This window comes from Zootoca vivipara, chromosome Z (genome assembly GCF_963506605.1).
Source record: "Zootoca vivipara chromosome Z, rZooViv1.1, whole genome shotgun sequence".
Classification (NCBI taxonomy): Eukaryota; Metazoa; Chordata; class Lepidosauria; order Squamata; family Lacertidae; genus Zootoca; species Zootoca vivipara.
Window position 1 is genome coordinate 2565244 of NC_083294.1, and position 25755 is coordinate 2590998.

At 49.6% G+C, this 25755-nt stretch overlaps 1 protein-coding gene across 3 annotated transcripts; it reads right to left on the minus strand.

Annotated features, from left to right (window-relative positions):
* Positions 1 to 4947: 4947 nt before the first annotated feature.
* On the minus strand, positions 4948 to 24301 carry ST6GALNAC4 (ST6 N-acetylgalactosaminide alpha-2,6-sialyltransferase 4). Of its 3 annotated transcripts, none has more exons than XM_035101495.2 (6): positions 23593 to 24301; positions 21771 to 21835; positions 13142 to 13327; positions 11263 to 11675; positions 9585 to 9692; positions 4948 to 7211 (listed from the first exon to the last, which is right to left on the minus strand). In XM_035101495.2, the coding sequence occupies exons 2-6, from the start codon at positions 21780 to 21782 to the stop codon at positions 7022 to 7024; spliced, it is 909 nt and encodes a 302-aa protein (XP_034957386.2). In that variant the 5' UTR covers positions 21783 to 21835; positions 23593 to 24301; the 3' UTR covers positions 4948 to 7021. The 3 variants fall into 3 exon arrangements, with proteins under 3 accessions (XP_034957386.2, XP_034957387.2, XP_034957388.2); XM_035101496.2 differs by having other exon boundaries at positions 23582 to 24301; XM_035101497.2 differs by lacking the exon at positions 13142 to 13327 and having other exon boundaries at positions 23582 to 24300.
* Between the last annotated feature and the right edge of the window lie 1454 nt (positions 24302 to 25755).

Here is a 25755-nt window from a genome sequence, read left to right on the forward strand (position 1 = left end):
GACAAATTCCTGGAGGACAAGGCTGTCAGTGACCACTAGGCATGATGGCTATGCTCTGCCTCTCCAGATGGGGGCTGTATGCTTCCAAGTATCACATGTGAGGAGAGTTCCTGTTGCACCTGGGTTCTGCTTTTTGAATTGTTTGTTTGTTGTTGTTGTTTAGTCGTGTCCGACTCTTCGTGACCCCATGGACCAGAGCACACCAGGCACTCCTGTCTTCCACTGCCCCCCAGAGTTTGGTCAAACTCATGTTGGTGGCTTCGAGAACACTGTCCAACCATCTTGTCCTCTGTCGTCCCCTTCTCCTAGTGCCCTCCATCTTTCCCAACATCAGGGTCTTTCCCAGCGAGTCTTCTCTTCTCATGAGGTGGCTAAAGTATTGGAGCATGTTGGTAACTTCGAGAACACTGTCCAACCATCTCATCCTCTGTCATCCCCTTCTCCTTGTACCCTCCATCTTTCCCAACATCAGGGTCTTTGCCAGCGAGTCTTCTCTTCTCATGAGGTGGCCAAAGTGTTGGCGCCTCAGCTTCACGATCTGTCCTTCCAGTGAGCACTCAGGGCTGATGAAATAAATTTATGTAATTACAATTTGCAGCCAAATTGCTTTGCAGCCAATTTGCAGCCCTATGCTTCTCACACTGTGTGTGTGTGTGTGTGTGTGTGTGTGTGTGTAATGAAATGGTGGGGTGGGATACACCGTTTTGTGGTTCACATCAGGTGCCAAAACCTCTTGGACAGGCCCTGGTTGCATCTCCCAGCAAACAAAAGTTCCTTCCTGTAGAATCCATAATGGCAAATTGGCTTCTGAAAACAGCATTATTCTCTGCCAAGATCCTGGTTTGAATTTGAATTACCTCAATATTGTCCTCTCATGCATTCACGGGAACTTTTATAAAGCAGCAAAGAGCCCAGATTGCTGACACTTTAGATATTGCCAGCTTGTTCATCATCTGCTAGACCTGGCATGTCCAACAGGTAAATCGTGATCTACTGGTAGTAGATCATTGGATGTCTGTGGTAGATCACCGGTAGATGAGTGGCCTCCCCCCAAAAAAGCTAAAAAACCTTTGGCTCCCCTAAAAAAAAGCTCAACATCTTTGCCCTGCACCCCTAAAATGACCTGAACCAGGACTTTCCTTCCTAAAAAATGCTCAGCAACTTTGACCTGAACCCCCCAAAGGGGGTAGATCACTGCCAGTTTTTAACTCTGTTAGTAGATCACAGTTTCTTGGGAGTTGGCCACCCCTGTGCTAGACCAAACCTGCTTCTTTGCCCGCCTGTAAGCAAAATCCATTCTCTCTCTCTCTCTCTCTCTCTCTCTCTCTCTCTCACACACACACACACACACAAACACACACACACACACACACACACACACACACACACAGGCAACCTTTCAGTTCCGATTGCTCTGCAGTCACTACTTTAAGACTTGAGTTATTTCTCATCAAAGCTGATACATCTTGCCCTGCAAAGCTCGCAACTCAAGATTTCAGTCCAACTGGGTTAAAAGCTTACTTAACTTCGAAAGGGATACAATACCTGTAAAGAGGTTTGATACACAAACACACACACACACACACACACACACACGTAAATATACATCAAGCATAATGTCTCTGATAATATTAAGGTACTCGGTAGCCAACTACACAAGTGCTTCTGTTTATTAGAGTTGCCAACTTACTAAAATCATGCTTAAAGGCACAAGATGCATTTTAATCATGGCCAGGACTTGCATCCCTAACCATCAGGTCCAGTCGTGTCTGACTCTGGGGTTGCGGCACTCATCTCGCTCTAGAGGCCGAGGGAGCCGGCGTTTGTCGGCAGACAGCTTCCGGGTCATGTGCCCAACATGACAAAGCTGCTTCTGGCGAAACAGAGCAGCGCATGGAAACGCCGTTTACCTACCATTCACTGGATTTGTAACTGGCTGACTGACCGAACCCAAAGGGTGCTCATCAATGGCTCCTCCTCATCCTGGAGAGTAGTGACTAGTGGGGTGCCACAGGGTTTTGTCTTGGGCCCAGTCTTCTTCAACATCTTTATCAATGAATTGGATGATGGGCTTGAGGGCATCCTGAGCAAGTTTGCAGACGAAACCAAATTGGGAGGGGTGGCTAATACCCCAGAGGACAGGATCACACTTCCAAATGACCTTAACAGATTAGACAACCCACAGCGCCACCTGGATCCCTATAGACTTGCATCACGAAGCAGCAAACCTGGTCCTTAAGAGGTGTGCCTGACCCCTTGTAGAATGCTTCCCTGGCCTGAAACTGTAAACTCATTGAAAGCCGCTTTGGGTGATATTTCTTAAAGCAGGATACTGTATAGTATACAGTTGGAACATGCGCTAGACATGAGGGCAAATCCTCAACCATACTTGCTAGTGGCTTGGTGCGTCAGATGGTTGTTCCCCATGGTTACCATGCTCTCAAAGTACAGTCGTCATAGCAACTCTGTCTCCCAGATTTTGGTTTCTCAACATTTCCGGAGACAGCAGCTCTTTGCAAGGGGGCAAAGAAAGCCCACTCCATTTTGAATGCTGTTCCGCAAACAGAGCTGGGGGCACTGTTATACAGTGGTTCCGCTCCTTCCTCCTGGGCCACGTTCAGAAAGTGGTGGTGGGGGATGAGTGTTCGGACCCCTGGGCTCTCACTTGTGGGGTGCCTCAGGGCTCTGTCCTCTCCCCCATGCTTTTTAACATCTACATGCAGCCGCTGGGAGAGATCATCAGGGGGTTTGGGCTGGGTGTTCATCAATATGCAGATGATACCCAGCACTACCTCTCTTTCAAATCAGAGCCAGTGAAGGCGGTGAAGGTCCTGTGTGAGTCCCTGGAGGCGGTTGGCTGGGGAAAACCAACCAGTTTGGCTTGGTATAAATAATAAATTATTATTATTATAGATTCAAAATTCAAAATGACGTTAACAGATTGGAGAACTGGGCGCAAGCTAACAAGACAAATTTCAATAGAGGCAAACATAAGGTTCTGCACTTAGGCAGGAAGAACCAAATACACCAATATAGGATGTGGGACGCCTGGCTTACTAGCAGTACATGTGAAAAGGATCTGGGGTCTTGGGGGACCACAAGCTTAGCATGAGTCAACAGTGTGATGCAGCAGCTAAAAAAGCCAATGCAATTATGGGCTGCATCAAGAGGAGTATAGCATCTAGATCAAGGGAAGTAATAGTACCACTGTATTCTGCTCTGGTCAGACCTCACCTGGAGTACTGTGTCCAGTTCTGGGCACCACAGTTCAAGAGGGATACTGATAAGCTGGAACGTGTCCAGAGGAGGGCAACCAAAATGGTCAAAGGCTTGGAAACAATGCCTTATGAGGAACGGCTTAGGGTCCAACCCCTGCAATGCAGGAATCTCAGCTAAAACATCCATGACAGATGACCATCCAACCTCTGCTTCCAAATCAAATAATCGATTAAACATTCAAAGCCTCCCTAAACAGGGCTGCCTTCGCGTCTTCTAAAAGCTGTATTTTTCTTTGACATCTGATGGGAGGGCGTTCCACAGGGCGGGCGCCACCACCAAGAAGGCCCTCTGCCTTGTTCCCTGCAACTTGGCTTCTTGCAGTGAGGGAACCGCCAGAAGGCCCTTGGCGCTGGACCTCAGTGTCCGGGCTGAACGATGGGGGTGGAGACGCTCCTTCAGGTATACCGGACCGAGGCCGTTTAGGGCTTTCAAGGTCAGCACCAATACTTTGAACTGTGCTCGGAAACGTACTGGGAGCCAATGTAGATCTTTCAAGACCGGTGTTATGTGGTCTCGGCGGTCGCTCCCAGTCACCAGTCTAGCTGCCACATTCTGGGTAATAATAATAATAATAATAATAATAATAATAATAATAATAATAATAATAATTTATTATTTATACCCCACCCATCTGGCTGGGTTCCCCCAGCCACTCTGGGCGGCTTCCAACAAAATATTAAAATACAGAAATCCATCAAACATTAAAAGCTTCCCTAAACAGGGTTGCCTTGAGATGCCTTCTAAAGGTCTGGTCATTCTTGTTCTCTTTGACCTCTGATGGAAGGGCGTTCCACAGGGTGGGCGCCACTACCGAGAAGGCCCTCAGCGCTGGACCTCAGTGTCCGGGCAGAACGATGGGGGAGGAGACACTCCTTCAGGATTAGTTGTACTTTCCGGGTCACCTTCAAAGGTAGCCCCACCTAGAGCGGATTGCATTAGTCCAAGCGGGAGATAACCAGAGCATGCACCACTCCAGCGAGACAGTCCATACTGAGGCTTTCTCTCGCGCGCGGCCACCCACTTCCCCCCTCCTCGTCACCTGCATAAAATAAAGCTGAATTTAGCCTGGGGGCCACCGGCGATTGACAAGGTACACATCCCACCCGTTTTCCAACAGCCAAGACACGTGAAGCACAGCCGTGTGTCTTTCTCAAGTAGCTGCGTCTCATGCTCACAAAGGCCATGCGCTGTCAGCGCTTTCCATGCTCAGGTTTCTAAAATGTTTGATAATCTCTTGCAAACAGCTGAAAGGAAACAGAAGCACGGAAGGCGGTGGAGATAAGAGGAAGCAACTGAAGGGGTGGGGAAGGAGGGTGATATGGTGGAGAGGCCCACAGAGCCACGTGGCCCACAAACGCAAAAACAGTCACACGGCAGCCAAGGCTGTTTTTTGCTCCTGAGCCCTGCAGGGAGCCTTCTTTGCCCCGGCTGAGATTCTCAGGCCGAGAGGGGTCCTTTATTTCATTTCATTTTATTCCCAAACCACTTGATGTTTAACAATCTCTCAGCAGTGCACAAAACATAGGAACAGTTATCATGAAAACTTTCCCCCTCACCTGCTTCCCAAGATCCCATTAACTCAGGGGGTGAGGAGCCTGTTATCAGGTCAACTATCGTGTTTCTCCTAAAATAAGACACCGCCTTATATTTATTTTACTCAAGAAAATAAGCCTAGGGCTTATTTTCGGGGGGTGTCTTATTTTTTGAATACCGGTAAGTACCGTATGGTTCTGGGCCCCTGCCTCCTCCTGCCACGGCCGGCGCTGCTGCTGGGTCCCGCTGCTGGGCGCCCACCCGGCAGGCCTCCTCCTCCTCCTCCCTCCGGCTCCTGGAGGCTCATGGCGCTCTGTGCGGCACTGCTGGGCACTTGGTCGGCGCTTCAACAGCAGGGTCCCGCTGGCTCGGGTCACGCGGCGCCGACCTGGCAAGCATCCTTCTCTTCCTGCCGCGGCTCGGCGCCCGTAACTGGCTGTTGCTGAAGCGCCGACAAAGCGCCAAGCAGAGCCGCAGCAGCAGGAGGATTCAGAATGCTACAGAACAGTGCTGGGTCCCGCTGGCTCGGGGCTCCACTCGGCGCGCGCTGCTGGGTGTTTTGGCGGGGCTGCAGCAGTGGCAGCATCCGGTTCTGGGCCCCAACCTGACAGGCCTCTTCCTCTTCCTTGGCGCCCTCCAGAACTGCGCCTAGCACTACAGCCTATTTTCGGGGTATGTCTTATATTTTGTCAACGCATGAAAATCCTACCATGGCTTATTTTAGAGGTACGTCTTATTTTATGAGAAACACTGTACAGTGGTACCTCGACTTACGAATAACTCTACTTACGAATGTTTCGACTTACGAACAGAGCTCCGTCCGCCATCTTGGATGCGGTTTAGATTGGATTTTTTTTCGACTTGCGAATTTTTAGATAAGGTTGCTTCGACTTATGAATTTTTTCTCCCAATGCGTTCCTATGGGATTTGACTTACGAACGTCCGTTCGGAATGCATTAAATTCGTAAGTCAAGACGCCACTGTATATGGGATCTCCAGCATTAGAACACGTTGCTGCCTAATCCAGGTATACTTCCCATCAGGCAATGTGTCAAGCACAGAAAACATAATTTGGTGAAGTAGGCCGGTAACAATCCAACACTAGTGAGGATTGCTTAAATAAATATATATAGATTTAGTACAATTTATACCAAGTAATTAAGTCTAATGTGATGTTTTGACGCAACACATAATATGAGTGGTGTTTTATTGTTTATGTTTACTTGTTGAGTACACCGTTTGCTTAATTGTTCCATATAATTTTTTTCAAAACCATTGGTTTTTCATGTAAATTATCAACATGTTTTCTCTTAAATAAATAAATATTGCAGAAAATAATAGTATGCAACTATTATTGCTCCACATAAAACCTAAAATTTATGTGGATTAGTTCACAATTTAACATACTGAGAATTAAAGGAGTCAAATTCCTATGTTTTTATCACTCGTAGTGAGGCAAAATGTCAATCTGTAGGAGCAGAGTCTAAATATTAACCGATTTGTCCCAAATCTGAAATTTGACTATGTTTATACCATACGCCTGAGATAAGGTCAAGGGAGGAAACAATTTCGAATTCATTTTTTTATGACCCACCCTAATATATATACCTCTACTTACGAATTTAATGCGTTCTGAACGCACATTCGTAAGCTGAAAAAAATTGTAAGTCGAATCCCATAGGAATGCATTGGGAGAAAAAAATTGTAAGTCGAAGCAACCCTATCTAAAAATTCGTAAGTAGACAAAATCCTATCTAAACCGCATCCAAGATGGCGGATGGAGCTCCATTCATAAGTAGAAACATTCGTAAGTAGAGGTACCACTGTATATACACACTACAATATTTGAAATGTTTCCATCCCTCCACTTTTGCAATAAAAGAATTCCAAAGTGTTTCTCACCTACCAATGACAAGTACTTTCCACTCAGTGTTCAGAAAAAGGAGAACAACTCCTTGCCTCTTGATCGGCAAGTTTAGAAATACCGGCAAGTTTAGAAATACATGGCCAAGGGAACGGGAAGAGGCTCTGCATTGTCTGGTCTGCATCCTGATGCCTCGTTGCCCTTCGAAAACCACGCGTGGAGGAGCCAGCGCTCTGCACAGAACCAAACAGTGACAGACGTGGCTTCCGTCACAAACGTTTGAAGATCAAATTCGTAGAGAAGATCAAAACGAGATCGCCATGGCTGGCCTGCCCCTCGCCTCACCTACCCATCTGGCCACGAAGGGTGAGTGAAGACAATGTTCCTTTTCTTTGCCCAGCGAGAGAATACGGCCTTCTCTGTGATGAAACGATGCCCGCCATGGGGGGCTCTTTCGTGGGTCAGGTACATCTTGCATTCATCTAGTGTGCTATCTTCAAAGTAGTGGTAAGGGACAATGGGCTGGCTTCTGTCCCTGCCAATCAAAGGACGACAAAAACACAGAAAATGAAATCCAGGTTGCTGCATGCTTACAGCGGCCTGGGCATACCTGCCAAGTTCCTGCCGGAAAAATAAGGGATCGGCAGACCGAAAGTAGCGCTGCCGCCATTTTGGAACTGGGCGGAGCATGCTCAGAAGCGACCTCCGATGCTGCTCTGCCCAGTTCCAAAATGGCCACCGCGCCAGAAATCGCTTCTGCACATGTCCAGAGACTCCAGACATGTGCAAAAGGAGCCTCCCCCGGTCGGTAAGTAAACCGGGAAAAAAAATCTGTTTTTCCAGCTGGGAACGGCTGGAAAAACGGGGGTTTCCTGGGGAATACGGGAGACTTGGCAGCTATGCCCACAACCCAGAAGGAATAAGAGGGCACCAGATAGACTGAACCGTGAATTAACTAGCAAGGACTGAGGACTGTGTTTTATTTACTCAAGAGTAAGAACTCTGTGGACAACCCAAGCAAGCTACTACAAGAAGAGGGGGTGGGGGTTTCTGCTCGCGACACTGTGAACTGACCCACAAAGGGACTGTACCTGCAAGTTCAACAATGACTCTGAAATGTTGTGATGTTTTGTTTCAATTCCATGCCACTGGCCAGATCCGGCAGGGCTCTTCCGGACACTCTACCTGAAGGAGCGTCTCCACCCCCACCGTTCTGCCCGGACACTGAGGTCCAGGACCGAGGGCCTTCTGGCGGTTCCCTCGTTGCGAGAAGCCAAGTTGCAGGGAACCAGGCAGAGGTCCTTCTCAGTGGTGGCACCCGCCCTGTGGAACGCCCTCCCATCAGATGTCAAAGAGAAAAAGAGCTACCAGATTTTTAGAAGACATTTGAAGGCAGCCCTGCTTAGGGAGGCTTTTAATATTGAATAGATTATTTTATCTCATTTTTCTGTTGTAAGCCACCCAGAGTGGCTGGGGAAACCCAGCCAGATGGGCAAGGTATAAATAAATTATTATTATTATTATTATTATTATTATTATTATTATTATTATTAACTAGACAGAGGGGCTTCTCGGTGGTGGTGCCCGCCCTGTGGAATGCATCCGCCATCAGATGTCAAGGAGCTAGAAGACACCAGAACGGAGCTCTGTACAGAGAAGTTTGTTGTTTTTGCACACACTGGAAGCTGCACAGGGTGGTTGTGGCAACCCAGTCAGATGGGCAGGGTACAATTATTATGTTTATGAAAGACATCTACTTCTGCTTCATTGACTAGGCAAAAGCCTTTGACTGTGTCGACCACAGCAAACTTTGGCAAGTTCTTAAAGAAATGGGAGTGCCTGATCACCTCATCTGTCTCCTGAGAAATCTCTATGTGGGACAAGAAGCTACAGTTAGAACTGGATATGGAACAACTGACTGGTTCAAAATTGGGAAAGAAGTACGACAAGGTTGTATTTTGTCTCCCTGCTTATTTAACTTATATGCAGAATTCATCATGCGAGAGGCTGGACTGGATGAATCCCAAGCCAGAATTAAGATTGCTGGAAGAAATATCAACAACCTCAGGTATGCAGATGACACAACCTTGATGGCAGAAAGTGAGGAGGAATGAAAGAACCTTTTAATGAGGGGGAAAGAGGAGAGCGCAAAATATGGTCTGAAGCTCAACATCAAAAAAAACCAAGATCATGGCCACTGGTCACATCACCTCCTGTCAAATAGAAGGGGAAGAAATGGAGGCAGTGAGAGATTTTACTTTCCTGGGCTCCTTGATCACTGCAGATGGTGACAGCAGTCACGAAATTAAAAGACGCCTGCTTCTTGGGAGAAAAGCAATGACAAACCTAGACAGCATCTTAAAAAGCAGAGACATCACCTTGCCGACAAAGGTCCGTCTAGTTCAAGCTATGGTTTTCCCAGTAGTGATGTATGGAAGTGAGAGCTGGACCATCAAGAAGGCTGATCGCCGAAGAATTGATGCTTTTGAATTATGGTGCTGGAGGAGACTCTTGAGAGTCCCATGGACTACAAGAAGATCAAACCTATCCATTCTTAAGGAAATCAGCCCTGAGCGCTCACTGGAAGGACAGATCCTGAAGCTGAGGCTCCAAGACTTTGGCCACCTCATGAGAAGAGAAGACTCCCTGGAAAAGAGCCTGATATTGGGAAAGATGGAGGGCACCAAGAGAAGGGGACGACGGAGGACGAGATGGTTGGACAGTGTTCTCGAAGCTACCAACATGAGTTTGACCAAACTGCGGGAGGCAGTGGAAGAAAGGAGTGCCTGGTGTCCTCTGGTCCATGGGTCACGAAGAGTTGGACACGACTAAACGACTAAACAACAGCAACAATGTGTGTGTATCTCTGCTTACAAATTGTTTCATACCCCACCTCCCTGTGCCATACCTGCAGTAGTTCTCGCTGACCATGCCAAAGACAAAGATCTGCTCACACAACTCCATCGCCAAAACCATTGTGAACCAGCCTGTGCTCAGGAAGGAGCCGGATTTCATCCTGTGGATTTGGGAGAGACAGGGCGAACGCTAACATAGAGACAGGCAAACTTCTCTCCGTTTCTCACTTTTCCGACTTTGTGCATCTTTCCGTGGGAAATTCTGCCTGAAATGCACATTTTTGGGAAAGCATGCCCCCCACCCAAAATGCAGCCTATTTTGTACAGTGGTGCCTCACTAGACGAATTTTTCGCTTAACAAAGAGATTTTGCGATCGGAGGTTGCCTCGCAAGACGGCGAGGTTTCCTATGGCCGCCGCTTCATCTTGCTAGCGAAAGGGGAACCAGCTGTAGTGTGGGAAGAAGGCACAGTGAGGGGCAGTGAGGGGCAACCGGCAGAGACCAGCAGAACACTAGCGCGGGAAGACCCTCGTCCGATCCCGGCTCTGTCGGGCGGGGTGGGGGAAAGGCGGAGGAACCAATCGATCCTCCGCCTTTCTCCCACCCCGCCTTCCACACAGCCGGGGGACAGAGCTGAAGATTGGTGGGCACTGCTTGCTGGGGTTGACAAGCCCTGGCAAGCAGTGCCTGCTGATCTTTGTGTGACAGGCGGTGGGGAAGGCAGGCAGACAAGAGAGCACAATTCAAAGTGTTGGTGCTGACCTTTAAAGCCCTAAATGGCCTCGGTCCAGTATACCTGAAGGAGCGTCTCCACCTCCATCATTCTGCCCGGACACTGAGGTCCAGCACCGAGGGCCTTCTGGCGGTTCCCTCGTTGCGAGAAGCCAAGTTGCAGGGAACCAGGCAGAGGGCTTTCTCGGTGGTGGCGCCTGCCCTGTGGAACACCCTCCCATCAGATGTCAAAGAGAAAAACAGCTACCCGATTTTTAGGGAGCCTGGGGCCGCTTCCTCTGAACAGCCGAAAGGCGCAGGCCACGTAACCCCACCCACATTCCCACTGTGGCCCCTCCCCTCCCGTGCCTTGGCCCCGCCACTTGCCCCCCCCCCAATTTTGGTCCTGGGTACGCCCCTGCCAGCAGGTCTTGTCCCCGTGAAGCAGTTGCTGAGACTGCCTCCACACAGCTGCCTAAGTCCCCTCCTCTCCATGGATTTTCCTAAACAATTTGAGGCTGCACCTGTGAGAAGCCCACTTCTCCTCTGCCCTCTTCATGCCTCTCCTGGTTCTGCGAGACCAGGCTGGACGAGAGCTTGTGGCAACTGGAGGGGGAGACACTTGTGCCTCTTCACCGGCCAGACTCATCTCTGCCTCTTGGCCTCCCTCCTCCCTCCTCCCTGCTTCAGCTTCTGCCTCTGATTCTGGACTGCTCTCTGGCACAGACTCTCCCTGCTCACTAAGCCCTGTTCCCTCTTCAGCTTCCAACACCTCCTCTTCCTAGTCTTCTCCCTCTGACCGCTGATCACCGTCCCACCACCAATCCCTAGGCCCTGAGCTTTCTTCCCTTGGGGGTTCCCCAGCTGGTTCCTCCCACAATTCCTCTGTGTCCAACCAGTCCATGACAGCTGGACAGGCCCCCTTGGCTGGATCCTAGGGGCTCTTCTTATGCCCCTTGGCACCTGTGCTTTATCAATATGGTCCCCGCCTGGTGATAACCCACTCTAGCCACCTCTCACCTGTTCTTCCCTGTCTCCAGCAGGAAGAGCTCGTCACAGTGCGCCATCATCCGGTCCGTCAGCGTGTAGAGGTGCAGGCTTGGGTACATCTCTTTCACCTTGAGGAGGGTCCGGTAGACCAAGCCCACTTTTTCCCGGCTCATCAGCCTGGTAGGACCCCAGATCACATAGACTGTGTCCCGGGACTGCTTGAAGAAATAGCTCTGGTTCCGCAAGAGCAAGGGGATGCTGGTATGAGAAACGACCCGGATGGTGCTCTTGCCACCCACGTCCTCCTCATAACCCTGGGTGGGGGCCTGGTTCATGCGCAGGACACACTCCTTCTCGTCAATCTCCTTCCCAGAACGCGAACCCAGCATCTGCCCAGAGCTTGAAACCACAGCACACTGGCGACATGGCACACGAGCCAATGGCTAAAGGTAGAAGAGAATTGAGTCTGGAGGGAGCTTAGAGAAGACCAGAGGCAGTGGCTGAGGCTACACTTGCTGAACTGCTTCCTTTCCCCCATTAAATCTAGGAGCGGCCTCCATGCCTCACATCTGGGCGATGTTCCTCCGGCCTCATGAGGAGCCTCCTCAGTGGGGCTGGTGAGTGTGGGCCCAGCCCCTTAGGCCAGGTGGAAAGGGCCTTGCAGGGAGTGGCCTTCACACTCACAGTCCAGACTCAACCAGCCCTACAAAAGAGGCCGACGGAACATCACCCGGCTGTGAGTGTGAAGGCCGCTCCCTGCAAGGCCCTTTCCACCTGGCCTAGAATCATAGAATCCTAGAGTTGGAAGAGACCACAAGGGCCATCCAATCCAACCCCCTGCCAAGCAGGAAACACCATCAAAGCATTCCTGACATATGGCCGTCAAACCTCCGCTTAAAGACCTCCAAAGGAGGAGACTCCACCACACTCCTTGGCAGCAAATTCCACTGCCAAACAGCTCTTACTGTCAGGAAGTTCTTCCTGATGTTTAGGTGGAATCTTGTTTCTTGTAGTTTGAATCCATTGCTCTGTGTCCACTTCTCTGGAGCAGCAGAAAACAACCTTTCTCCCTCCTCTATATGGCATCCTTTCATATATTTGAACATGGCTATCATATCACCCCTTCACCTTCTCTTATACAGGCTAAACATACCCAGCTCCCTAAGCCGTTCCTCATAAGGCATTGTTTCCAGGCCTTTGACCATTTTGGTTGCCCTCCTCTGGACACGTTCCAGCTTGTCAGTCTCCTTCTTGAACTGTGGTGCCCAGAACTGGACACAGTACTCCAGGTGAGGTCTGACCAGAGCAGAATACAGTGGTACTATTACTTCCCTTGATCTAGATGTTATACTCCTATTGATGCAGCCCAGAATTGCATTGGCTTTTTGAGCTGCTGCATCACACTGTTGACTCATGTCAAGTTTGTGGTCTACCAGGACTCCTAGATCCTTTTCACATGTACTGCTCTCAAGCCAGGTGTCACCCATCCTGTATTTTTGCCCTTCTTATTTCTAAGAAGGGCATGGCTGGCTGGAACCCGGAACAGGAGTGCTTCATTATGCAGATCCAAATGACCTTTTCAGAAGTTTTCTGGATCCCTTTCTAAACCCTTTACATACTCACCTGGGTCTCCACACAGAGCACAACAAGGGGGCAGAACAGTGTGGGGAGGAGGAAGTCACATTTCTGAATGCTCCCCTCCCCATATGTTTTGCTTTTTAAAAAAACACCCTGCAAGTAGAAAACAAGCACATCAGGGAGGAGATAGAACCCTCCCCCCCCCGCTTTTCTCTCTTCTTCATGGGGGATAAAAATGACACCCCAAAATGCAACCTGAATTGGTGCCTCTCAACTGACCAAGGCCATGGTTTGACAAGGGTCACTTTCCAAACCAGGAGGCTTGACTCACCTTCCCATCAGGGACGCTGATGTAACCCTCAAACTGGGCAGCTCCAGGCACAGCTGGCAGGACTCCGTCTTGCTCTTCCAGGTGACTGCAGCCAAGCCAACACAACGACACACAGAAGTGAGGGCAAAGCAAGATGTACAGGATGGAGCAGGAGCACAGGATGACCAGAGTTAAGAAGAGTCGAGACTGAAGAAAAAGGGAGAGGAGAGTGAGCTTCCTCTTGGCAGACAGAAAGGCAGGTGCACGTCATAGTCCGAGGGCCGCATTCTCTTCTGGGCAACTTTCCAAGGGCCACATGCCAGTAGCAGGTGAGGCCAGAGCTAAAAGCGGGTGCAGCAACAACAACAAATATAATTTCATGCAGCAGCTCAAAAAGCCAATGCAATTCTTTGCTGCATCAATAGGAGTATAGCATCTAGATCGAGGGAAGTAATAGTACCACTGTATTCCGCTCTGGTCAGACCTCACCTGGAGTACTGTGTCCAGTTCTGGGCACCACAGTTCAAGAAGGAGACTGACAAGCTGGAAGGTGTCCAGAGGAGGGCAACCAAAATGGTCAAAGGCCTGGAAACGATGCCTTATGAGGAACGGCTTAGGGAGCTGGGTATGTTTAGCCTGGAGAAGAGAAGGTGAAGGGGTGATATGATAGCCATGTTCAAATATATAAAAGAATGTCATATAGAGGAGGGAGAAAGGCTGTTTTCTGCTGCTCCAGAGAAGCGGACACGGAGCAATGGATTCAAGCTACAAGAATGAAGATTCCACCTCAACATCAGGAAGAACTTCCTGACAGTAAGAGCTGTTTGGCAGTGGAATTTGCTGTCAAGGAGTGTGGTGGAGTCTCCTTCTTTGGAGGTCTTTAAGCAGAGGCTTGACAGGCATATGTCAAGAATGCTTTGATGGTGTTTCCTGCTTGGCAAGGGGTTGGACAAGTCATTGATAAAGATGTTGAATAAGACTAGGCCCAAGACAGGAGGATGTTGAATAAGACTGTTAAGAGGAAAGCCCCATTTTGGGGGGAGTTGAAGGCTAAGCTGTTGTCCATTTTTAGGGAGAACGGGGTACAGCCACTCACCACTGGGGAAACAAACAGCCTCACTGAGTTCTCTCCATCTTCCATTCTGGCAGATCGTGCAACAATGGAGGGCAGGGCAAGGGCAAGGGGGCGGAGCCAAATTCTATTTTACCAACGCTAAGGGAAGAGACCCAGCAATCGACCACGATCTACCAAAACCTCCCAGAGATGTACCAGTAGATCACGATCGACCTGTTTGACATCCCTGTTGTAGAACAAATAATGTGGCATTGCTTTCCCAGAGTCCTTCGAGGGCCAGGGTTTCTGCACAGCAGGACCCCAGCTGCGCAGCAGAGCACGGCCTTTGCATGTGCAGAGTCCCAGGTTCATTCCCTGTTAACAGGTTCAGTTAAAAGACCGCTCTCTGCCTAATGCAATGATGGGGAACCTTTCACCTGGGGGCTAAATGGCCTCCCCTCTCTCTGCCCCTTGGGACTGTCCCTGGGCTGCACTCCTCCTCAGCCAGGCCCCATCTCTCACCAGCCCCGTTTGCCCTGCGCTTTTGTGTTTACAGGTGGAAATCGGAAAATTAGAACCTCGTCGAAAAGTGCCTTGATTTCCAGAATGCAACTTCTAATTTTTTCTTTTTTCTTTTCTTTTGACAAATGCTTTCTTTGGGAAATTCCACAGGAATCAAGTCAAGTCAAGTGCACAGTTAAGAACAGAACTGGGCCTCCCCTCCATTGTTGCGAGAGCCCACATGAGAATTCTTAGTTTTTGTTGTAAATTAAGAAATGCCCCGGGTTCTCTATTAGCCAGGCAAACCTTTTTAACTTGTTCCCATAGCAACAAATGGTCGAAGGCCATGGAGACTATTATTACACGCTACTCCCTCCCAGAATTCGACACGCTGTCATCCTGGGACCAACATAAAATCCGGGCCTGGATTCTTACAAGGGACGAGGCCATGGACCGGGCACAGTCCACCACAGCCCGCCTCTCTACGTGGCTTCCTAAAGTGAAAGTGATAAGATTTGAGAAGAGCGTTTACTATGGCCCTTTTCCATTCTATACCCACGGCCTTCCTGCAGGGGGTTTACTCTAAGACCCCTATTACTCAGTGACTATGCCCATGCACAATGAATGAAATAGAGGACTTCCTACATTTCTTTTTCTACTGCCCCATTTATGAGCCAATAAGATCTAAGCTCTTGATCCCATCCACCATTACATCTAAGACTGTTTGAAATCGCTTCTTGTGGACGCAAATCCCCAAATTCCACGTGGGGTGGCAATCTTCATAGTGCAGGCTCTGAAACTCAGGGCTACCCAGACAGGGTAGTGCAGGGTCCCCAAACTACGGCCCCCGGGCCGGATGCGGCCCAACTAGCCTGCCAATCCGGCCCGCGACGACCCCCGCCGCCCGCCGCCCGCTCTTATGGTGCGCAGCGCGGCAGCGCTCTTCCGGGTTGGGGAAAAAAGCGCTGAAAATCCTTTGTGCGCATGCGTATGGGCCTCTCCCGACCCGGAAGAAGTCATTTCAGGTGCACTTCTGGGTCGGGGGAGGCCCACGCGCATGCGCATAACGGATTTTCGGCGCTTTTCCCATCCTGGAAGCGCGCTGCCGCGCCAGTAAGCACCCGTGCGCATGCGCACGGGCGCGCACTCCCCCGCCCATCGGCCCGCACAGGCGCGCGCTCCCCCGCCCTCCGGCCCGACGCACGATCGGCGCGGTGGGAACCGGCCCAAACGCCGGTAAGTCTGGGGACCCCTGGGGTAGTGTGTCCCAGACCTGGACCTGTTTTAATTCTCTCTATTTCATTTTTAACTCAATGCGCCGAGCCTATTTTGGGCTATTTTATGCTTTACATATATCTGCATATTAGATTTTTGGTGCTGGCACCTAAATCTTTGCACTATTGTCTCAGGGTAATTTAAATGTTATTATGCCAGCAATATCGCCTTGAATTATGCTTTGTTGCTTGTCTCTGGCATTTTTGTATTGTTTTATTTGGCTATGGCTGTATGCTAACGCAATATTGGCTGCATCAATAGGAGTATAGCGTCTAGATCAAGGGAAGTAATAGTACCACTGTATTCTGCTCTGGTCAGACCTCACCTGGAGTACTGTGTCCATTTCTGGGCACCACAGTTCAAGAAGGATACTGACAAGTTGGAACGTGTCCAGAAGAGGGCAACCAAAATGGTCAAAGGCCTGGAAACGATGCCTTATGAGGAACGGCTTAGGGAGCTGTGTATGTTTAGCCTGGAGAAGAGAAGGTTAAGGGGTGATATGATAGCCATGTTCAAATATATGAAAGGATGTCATATGGAGGAGGGAGAAAGATTGTTTTCTGCTGCTCCAGTGAAGCGGACACGGAGCAATGGATTCAAACTTCAAGAAAGAAGATTCCACCTAAACATTAGGAAGAACTTCCTGACAGTAAGAGCTGTTTGGCAGTGGAATTTGCTGCCAAGAAGTGTGGTGGAGTCTCCTTCTTTGGAGGTCTTTAAGCAGAGGCTTGACAGGCATATGTCAAGAATGCTTGGATGGTGTTTCCTGCTTGACAGGGGGTTGGACTGGATGGCCCTTGTGGTCTCCTCCAACTCTAGGATTCTGTGATAAAGAACGAGGGGCAAGCACCACAGGTTTGCACATACAACGCTACAGAACAGTTCAGCACAAAGGAGGCCAGCCAGTGGCCCACGCAGTCGCCCCTGGACTCCAATTCCCATTAGCCCCAGTATGGCCCAACGGTCAATGAAGCTGGGAGCTGGGGTCCAAAGTCACCTTCCAAAGGGCCACCCATGATTTAGGGCTGTATCTGAACAGGACATGCAACTCAGCCTTACATCAGCTGCTCTCCACCAAACCTCTGTCCCACTCGGACTTTGCAGGTCTGCCAATTGTCCCACCTGCCCTTCTTCCATGAGCTAAGTGGATGGTGATCAATGTGCTTTTAAGAGGCTTGTTTTAGATGCCATAATTGGCTTAGGCTTGCATGCCACGAAATCTAACAGCAAAGCAGCTTAAAAGAAACAGAGCTTTGGTTTAACTCATGGCTAGGCAAACTAAGGCCCGGGGGCCGGATCCAGCCCAATCGCCTTCTAAATCCAGCCCACGGACGGTCTGGGAATCAGCGTGTTTTTACACGAGTAGCATGTGTCCATTTATTTATTTATTTATTTATTTATTTATTTATTTATACCCCGCCCATCTGGCTGGGTTTCCCCCACCACTCTGGGCGGCTTCCAACAAATAGCAAAATACATTAAAATATCACAAATTTAAAAACTTCCCTAAACAGGGCTGCCTTGAGGTGTTTTCTAAATGTCAGGTAGTTGTTTATCTCCTTGACCTCCGATGGGAGGTTGTTCCACAGGGCGGGCGCCACTACCGAGAAGGCCCTCTGCCTGGTTCCCTGTAGCTTTGCTTCTCGCAGTGAGGGAACCGCCATAAGGCCCTCGGCGCTGGACCTCAGTGTCCGGGCTGAACAATGGGGGTGGAGACGCTCCTTCAGGTATACTGGACCGAGGCCGTTTAGGGCTTTAAAGGTCAGCACCAACACTTTGAATTGTGCTCGGAAACGTACTGGGAGCCAATGTAGATCTTTCAAGACCGGTGTTATGTGGTTTCGGTGGCCGCTCCCAGTCACCACTCTAGCTGCCGCATTCTGGATTAGTTGTAGTTTCCGGGTGACTTCAAAGGTAGCCCCACGTAGAGCGCATTGCAGTAGTCCAAGCGGGAGATAACCAGAGCATGCACCACTCTGGTGAGACAGTCCGCGGGCAGGTAGGGTCTCAGCCTGCGTACCAGATGCAGCTGATAGACAGCTGCCCTGGACACAGAGTTGACCTGCGCCTCCATGGACAGCTGTGAGTTCAAAATGACTCCCAGGCTGCGCATGTGGACCTTCAGGGGCACAGTTATCCCATTCAGGACCAGGGAGTCCTCCACACCTGCCCGCCTCCTGTCCCCCCAAAACAGTACTTCTGTCTTGTCTGGATTCAACCTCAATCTGTTAGCTGCCACCCATCCTCCAACCGCCTCCAGACACTCACACAGGACATTCACCGCCTTCACTGGTTCTGATTTGAAGGAGAGGTAGAGCTGGGTATCATCCGCATACTGATGAACACCCAGCCCAAACCCCCTGATGATCTCTCCCAGCGCCTTCATATAGATGTTAAAAAGCATGGGGAGGGGACAGAACCCTGAAGCACCCCACAAATGAGAGCCCAGGGGTCTGAACACTCACCCCCCCCCCCACCACTTTCTGAACACGGCCCAGGAGGAAGGAGCGGAACCACTGTATGACAGTCCCTCTGGGTTCTTTGTGGGGCCTGCCTGATGTTTTTACATGAGTAGAATGTGTGCTTTTTACAGTCATACCTCAGTTTAAGTACACTTCGGTTTGAGTACTTTCAGTTTAAGTAGTCCGCGGACCCGTCTGGAACAGATTAATCCACTTTCCATTACTTTTAATGGGAAAGTTCGCTTCAGGTTAAGTACAGACTTCCGGAACCAATTGTGCCTCCTTAAACCGAGGTACCACTGTATTTAAATGCATATCTGGGTTATTTGTGGGGCATAGAAATTCATTCATTCCACACACAGCCCAAAAAAATATAGTCCAGTCCCCCACAAGGTCTGAGAGACAGTAGACCGACCCCCTTCTGAAAAAGTTTGCTGACCCCTAGTTTAACTAGTTCCTGGTTAAATTCCTCCCCACCCCACGCAGGTGAGCAGGCAAGTGGCCAAACGTGGAACAGAATTACCGGTAGGTATGTGCCCACAACTACCGCACAATTGCGCTCATTTCACACGCTAGCAAGGTTATGCTTAAAATTCTACAAGGCAGGCTTAGGCAGTCTGTGGACCGAGAATTCCCAGAAGTGCAAGCTGGATTTCAAAGGGGCAGAGCTGGATTATGGAGAAAGCTAGAGAGTTCCAGAAAAACGTCTACTTCTGCTTCATTGACTATGCAAAAGCCTTTGACTGTGTCGATCACAGCAAACTATGGCAAGTTCTTAAAGAAATGGGAGTGCCTGATCACCTCATCTGTCTCCTGAGAAATCTCTATGTGGGACAAGAAGCTACAGTTAGAACTGGATATGGAACAACTGACTGGTTCAAAATTGGGAAAGGAGTACGACAAGGTTGTATATTGTCTCCCTGCTTATTTAACTTATATGCAGAATTCATCATGCGAGAGGCTGGACTGGATGAATCCCAAGCCAGAATTAAGATTGCTGGAAGAAATATCAACAACCTCAGGTTTGCAGATGACACAACCTTGATGGCAGAAAGCGAGGAGGAATTAAAGAACCTTTTAATGAGGGTGAAAGAGGAGAGCGCAAAAGATGGTCTGAAGCTCAACATCAAAAAAACCAAGATCATGGCCACTGGTCCCATCACCTCCTGGCAAATAGAAGGAGAAGAAATGGAGGCAGTGAGAGATTTGACTTTCTTGGGCTCCTTGATCACTGCAGATGGTGACAGCAGTCACGAAATTAAAAGACGCCTGCTTCTTGGGAGAAAAGCAATGACAAGCCTAGACAGCATCTTCAAAAGCAGAGACATCACCTTGCCGACAAAGGTCCATATAGTTAAAGCTATGGTTTTCCCAGTAGTGATGTATGGAAGTGAGAGCTGGACCATCAAGAAGGCTGATCGCCGAAGAATTGATGCTTTTGAATTGTGGTGCTGGAGGAGACTCTTGAGAGTCCCATGGACTGCAAGAAGATCTAACCTATCCATTCTTAAGGAAATCAGCCCTGAGCGCTCCCTGGAAGGACAGATTGTGAAGCTGAGGCTCCAATACTTTGGCCACCTCATGAGAAGAGAAGAATCCTTGGAAAAGACCCTGATGTTGGGAAAGATTGAGGGCACTAGGAGAAGGAGACGACAGAGGATGAGATGGTTGGACAGTGTTCTCGAAGCTACAAACATGAGTTTGACCAAACTGCGGGAGGCAGTGTAAGACAGGAGTGCCTGGCGTGCTATGGTCCATGGGGTCACGAAGAGTCGGACACGACTGAACGACTAAACAATAACAAATGTGCCCACAACAAGTTTGGGGGAGCAAGGAGGTTGATCTTAAGGTTACACTTGGTCTAAAAGAAACCATCATGGATGGGGTTGGTGCTGTAGCTCAGCAACAGACGGTCAGATTTGCAGGCAGAAGATCCCAGCCTGCAATCCTCAAGCAAAGGACTGGTTTAAGGCAGCTTCCTATGTTACTCAAGGCCAAACGTTGCTGGACTACAATTCCCATCTTCAGGGGGACAGCCATAGCTTCAGTGTCAGAGAGCTTGGCATGCAGAAGCCCCGAGTTCAGCGCTTTGCTGAGAACTACGAGGACCAGAATCTTACTTTAGCTTTAGGTGAAGAACAACAGCTCAGTAGCAGAGTGTATGCTTTGCAAGCAGGTGGTCCCCAGTTCAATCCCTGACATCCCTCCCATACAGGATGGAAGACAGCTGGCTTGAGAGCAGTGCATGTGAAAAGGATCTAGGAGTCTTGGTAGACCACAAACTTGACATGAGTCAACAGTGTGATGCAGCAGCTCAAAAAGCCAATGCAATTCTGGGCTGCATCAATAGGAGTATAGCATCTAGATCAGGCACCCCCAAACTTCGGCCCTCCAGAGGTTTTGGACTACAATTCCCATCTTCCCTGACCACTGGTCCTGTTAGCTAGGGATCATGGGAGTTGTAGCCCAAAACATATGGAGGGCCGTGGTTTGGGGATGCCTGATCTAGATCAAGGGAAGTAATATTGCCACTGTATTCTGCTCTGGTCAGACCTCACCTGGAGTACTGTGTCCAGTTCTGGGCACCACAGTTCAAGAAGGATACAGACAAGCTGGAACGTGTCCAGAGGAGGGCAACCAAAATGGTAAAAGCTTGGAAACAATGCCTTGTGAGGAACGGCTTAGGTAGCTGGGTATGTTTAGCCTGGAGAAGAGAAGGTCAAGGGGTGATATGATAGCCATGTTCAAATATATGAAAGGATGTCATATGGAGGGGGGAGAAAGGTTGTTTTCTGCTGCTCCAGAGAAGCGGACACGGAGCAATGGATTCAAACTTCAAGAAAGAAGATTCCACCTAAACATTAGGAATAACTTCCTGACAGTAAGAGCTGTTCGGCAGTGGAATTTGCTACCAAGGAGTGTGGTGGAGTCTCCTTCTTTGGAGGTCTTTAAGCAGAGGCTTGACAGGCATATGTCAAGAATGCTTTGATGGTGTTTCCTGCTTGGCAGGGGGTTGGACTGGATGGCCCTTGTGGTCTCTTCCAACTCTAGGATTCTATGATTCTATGATTCTATCTCTCAGAAAGTGCTGGGAAACAACTCCGGTCTGAAATCCTGGAGAGCCCCTGTCTGCCAGCCTGTAGACAAACGATCTGACTTGATTTAAGGCAGATTCCTCTGTTACTAAAGCATCTGCATCTGCTGGGCAAAATGAACCCAACAGGCAGTCAAATGAGCAGAAGGCAAGGAGGCACGTGAATAATGTTACATGGAAGGAATATTCCCATGGTGAAAGGAGCGTACGAGTGCAAACTTAGATCCCATACCATACACACCTTCTCCCCAATTGCATACTTACAAGCACCTGCATCCTTTTAAGGTCTTATCAGCCATGTATCTGCTTTGGGCCTTGAGGACAATGCCCTGGAAAAAAATAAAAACGATTGTTCAAGAGACTACTTCTTAGGACATCTCTGTCACATGAAGACATTTGACAAAAAAAATTAAAAATTCCTTCCAGCAGCACCTTAAAGACCAACTAAGTTTTTTATTTTGGTATGAGCTTTCGTCTTGCATTTGCAGTCGTTTGGAGTCGTCAACAGTTATCAGTCCGTCAATCACCCATTTCCACTACCCACCCTTTCTCTATATATAAGTGTCTGGGGACTTCTATTTCAGCGTATCTGAAGAAGATTCCACCTAAACATTAGGAAGAACTTCCTGACAGTAAGAGCTGTTTGACAGTGGAATTTGCTGCCAAGAAGTGTGGTGGAGTCTCCTTCTTTGGAGGTCTTTAAGCGGAGGCTTGACAGCCATCTGTCAGGATGCTTTGATGGTGTTTCCTGCTTGGCAGGGGGTTGGACTGGATGGCCCTTGTGGTCTCTTCCAACTCTAGGATTCTAAGACAAAGGCTGTCAAGCCTCTCCTTAAAGACCTCCGAAGACCTCTTGGATAGCTTTATAGAATCAGGAAGTTCTTCCTAATGTTTATTCTTGCTGCTGTGCTATTGCTGGGTTGGATTTATGATTTCATGTTTTTATTGAGTGCTTCAACTCTGCTCTTCTTACCATACGTGTTGGACTTGAGAATATTTCTATTAGGCAACTCAAAAACTGAGTTAAATAAATGGGTAAAATTCTAAAAGTACTGTATATTCCTGCGTATAAGACTACTTTTTAACCCAGGAAAATCTTCTCAAATGTCGGGGGTCATCTTATACGCCGGAATATACATAATAATGAGAATCTGACAACAATAATTAAAATAAAAAAATTAAAATACTGTGGGTCCCTTCCAACTGTTGTCACACTCCTGAGAAGACTCACTGAAATTCAATGACATGACTAGCTTAGATCCATTAGGACAGGGGCCAGCAAACTTTTTCAGCAGGGGGCTGGTCCACTGTCCCTCAGACCTTGTGGGGGGGCCGGACTATATTTTGGAAAAAAATATGAACGAATTCCTATGCCCCACAAATAACCCAGAGATGCATTTTAAATAAAAGGAAGCATTCTACTCATGTAAAAACATGCTGATTCCTGGACTGTCCGCGGGCCAGATTTAGAAGGCGATTGGGCCACATCCGGCCCACGGGCCTTGGGAGACCCCTGCATTAGGACTACTTTGAATAGGGTTTAGTTGGATACATCACGAACACACACACACACAGAAGGGTGGGGGGGGAGGCGGAGGCGGCGACTGGGACTGGGATGTAATAATGAGAATCTGACAACAATAATTTTTTTAAAAAAAATTAAAATACTGTGGGTCCCTTCCAACTGTCGTCACACTCCGGAGAAGACTCGCTGAAATTAAATGACATGACTAGCTTAGATCCATTAGGACAGGCATCCCCAAACTTTGGCCCTCCAGATGTTTTGGACCACAATTCCCATAATCCCTGACTACTGGTCCTGTTAGCTAGGGATCATGGTAGTTGTAGGCCAAAACATCTGGAGGGCCGCAGTTTAATGATGCCTGCATTAGGACTACAGTACTTTGAACAGGGTTTAGTTGAATACATCACGAACACACACACACACAAATACAGGACCATTTTTGTACAACCCAGATGCCCAAATGCGTAATCTTAGCCGGATAGGGGGGGCACTGCACAGTTGATTAAAGAGGAGGGCGTTCTGCACATGCTCAACAGCACATTCATCATACCTGCTCTGTACCTGAGCTCAAGGAGGGGGCGGAGGCGATGGCTGGTCTTCCTTCCACGCGCAAAAGCAAGACTGGGCTGAGAGCGAGGTGGTGAGAGCCCGACCTCCCCGGCTCAAATTCAGACGGCTGACTTCACGAAACTCGGGCGCAAGAGGAATTGGGGCCACCGCACCGCTGCTTTCTCGGTGCTCGAAGAGGAGACGTGCGCGACTCCCACAGCGCTGCAGAGGGCCGGGAGGAGAGGCGCCCGTGGTCCCCAAGGGCGGGCGCTTGGCGAGGAGGGGTCCTTCCCAAGGCGCGCTGCGCAACGTGCCAAAAGGCGCGGCGGGAAGCGGAGGCGGAGGAAGCGGCGACTGGGTCTGGGTCTGGGACTTCCCAGCCTAGCTGTTTGCTCGCGGGTTCCGAGGGAGAGAGCCGGGAGGAGAGGCGCGCATGGCCCCCTAGCGCGGCCGCTTGGCGAGGAGGGGTCCTTCCCAAGGCGCGCTCCGCACCGTGCCAAAAGGCGCGGCGGGAGGCGGAGGCGGCGAGTGGGGCTTCCCAGCCTAGCTGTTTTGCTCGCGGGATCCGAGGGACGGGCCTCGCCCGGCGTTTCGCAGCCTCAGCCGAGGCCTGCGCGCAACATCCAGCCGCCGCCCGCTCTCCAAAAGCGCAACGCGGCGCGCAACCGCTCGGCCAGCTGGCGCCCTGCTTCCTTCCTTAGCTGACTACGACTCCTCCCTTTCCCCTTCCACTGCCCAAGGGTCTGCGCGACCACCGCTGTCCCCTTTCCAAGCATAGCTGCCAACCCTCCCTTTTTTTGCGGGAAACTCCCTTATTCCAAGCCCCAGCTCTAGTTAGCCGTGTTGGTCTGACGCAGTCGAAACAAAATTTAAAAAGTTCCTTCCAGCAGCACCTTAAAGACCAACTAAGTCAGGGGTTCCCAAACTAAGGCCCATTATCTTAACAATTGTAAAGTTGGAAGGGACCCAAGGGTCATCTAGTCCAACCCACTGCAATGCTTGGAACCTGGCATTGGGCTGCAAGAATGTACTGTAAACTATCACATTTTCAAAATGTCTGATAGCCAAGTTCCACTACTTTTCACAGGCTGGGAGTAGTGGCTCCCTCAGATTGTACCCATTGTGGAATTAGACTTGAAAAGGTCAGCAACTTTGGGGTCCCCCCCTTTAAAAGGTTGACAACTCTGGGAAATGGGGGGGAGGCGCTGGAGGGATCTTTGCACCATGGCGCCGGATATGCTTAAGAGGGCCCTGGCCCAGGGGCCAGATCCGGCCCAATCACCTTCTAAATCCGGCCCGCGGACGGTCCGGGAATCGGCATGTTTTTACATGAGTAGAATGTGTCCTTTTATTTAAAATGCATCTCTGGGTTATTTGTGGGGCATAGGAATTCGCTCATAATTTTTTTCCAATATATAGTCCGGCCCTCCACAAGGTCTGAGGGACAGTGGACCGGCCCCGTGCTGAAAAAGTTTGCTGACCCCTGAACTAAGTTTTTATTTTGGTATGAGCTTTCGTGTGCATGCACACTTCTTCAGATGCCAATATCTGAAGAAGGGTGCAATATCTGAAGAAGTGTGCATGCACACGAAAGCTCATACCAAAATAAAAACTTAGTTGGTCTTTAAGGTGCTGCTGGAAGGAATTTTTTTATTTTGTTTCCAAGCCACAGCTGACAACTTTTCCTTTTTTTTGCTGGAAATTCTCTTATTCCAGTGCCGTTTCCCGCTGCTATCTTGGATTGTTAGATCAGTGTTTTTCAACCACTGTTCCGCGGCACACTAGTGTGCCAGGAGATGTTGCCTGGTGTGCCGTGGGGAAAAGACGGCAGTGGGGCGGCGAGCTGCCGCGTCGCGCCTGCAGGATCCCTGGCTGGCTGGCTGGCTGAGCGCGTGTGGTTCCTTCCAAGAGGAGCCTGGCAGGCGCCAGCAGGGGGAAGCGCTTCTGCGGGGAAAGAAGGCAGAGTCAGCCTTCCGGGGCTTCCGGTTTCCTCGCGCCACCTACGGACACGCTTTGCCGGAGCTCTGAAGAAGCTCCGTGAAAAAAGCGGCCGCCTAAAGGGGTTTGGGGGGCAACACAGAGGCTAGGCGACCCCGTGAATCCTGGGGTGACCAGGACGAAACTGAAGCCTGCAGCGCCAGTAAAAGGGAGACCACCGAAGCCTACATCTCCGAC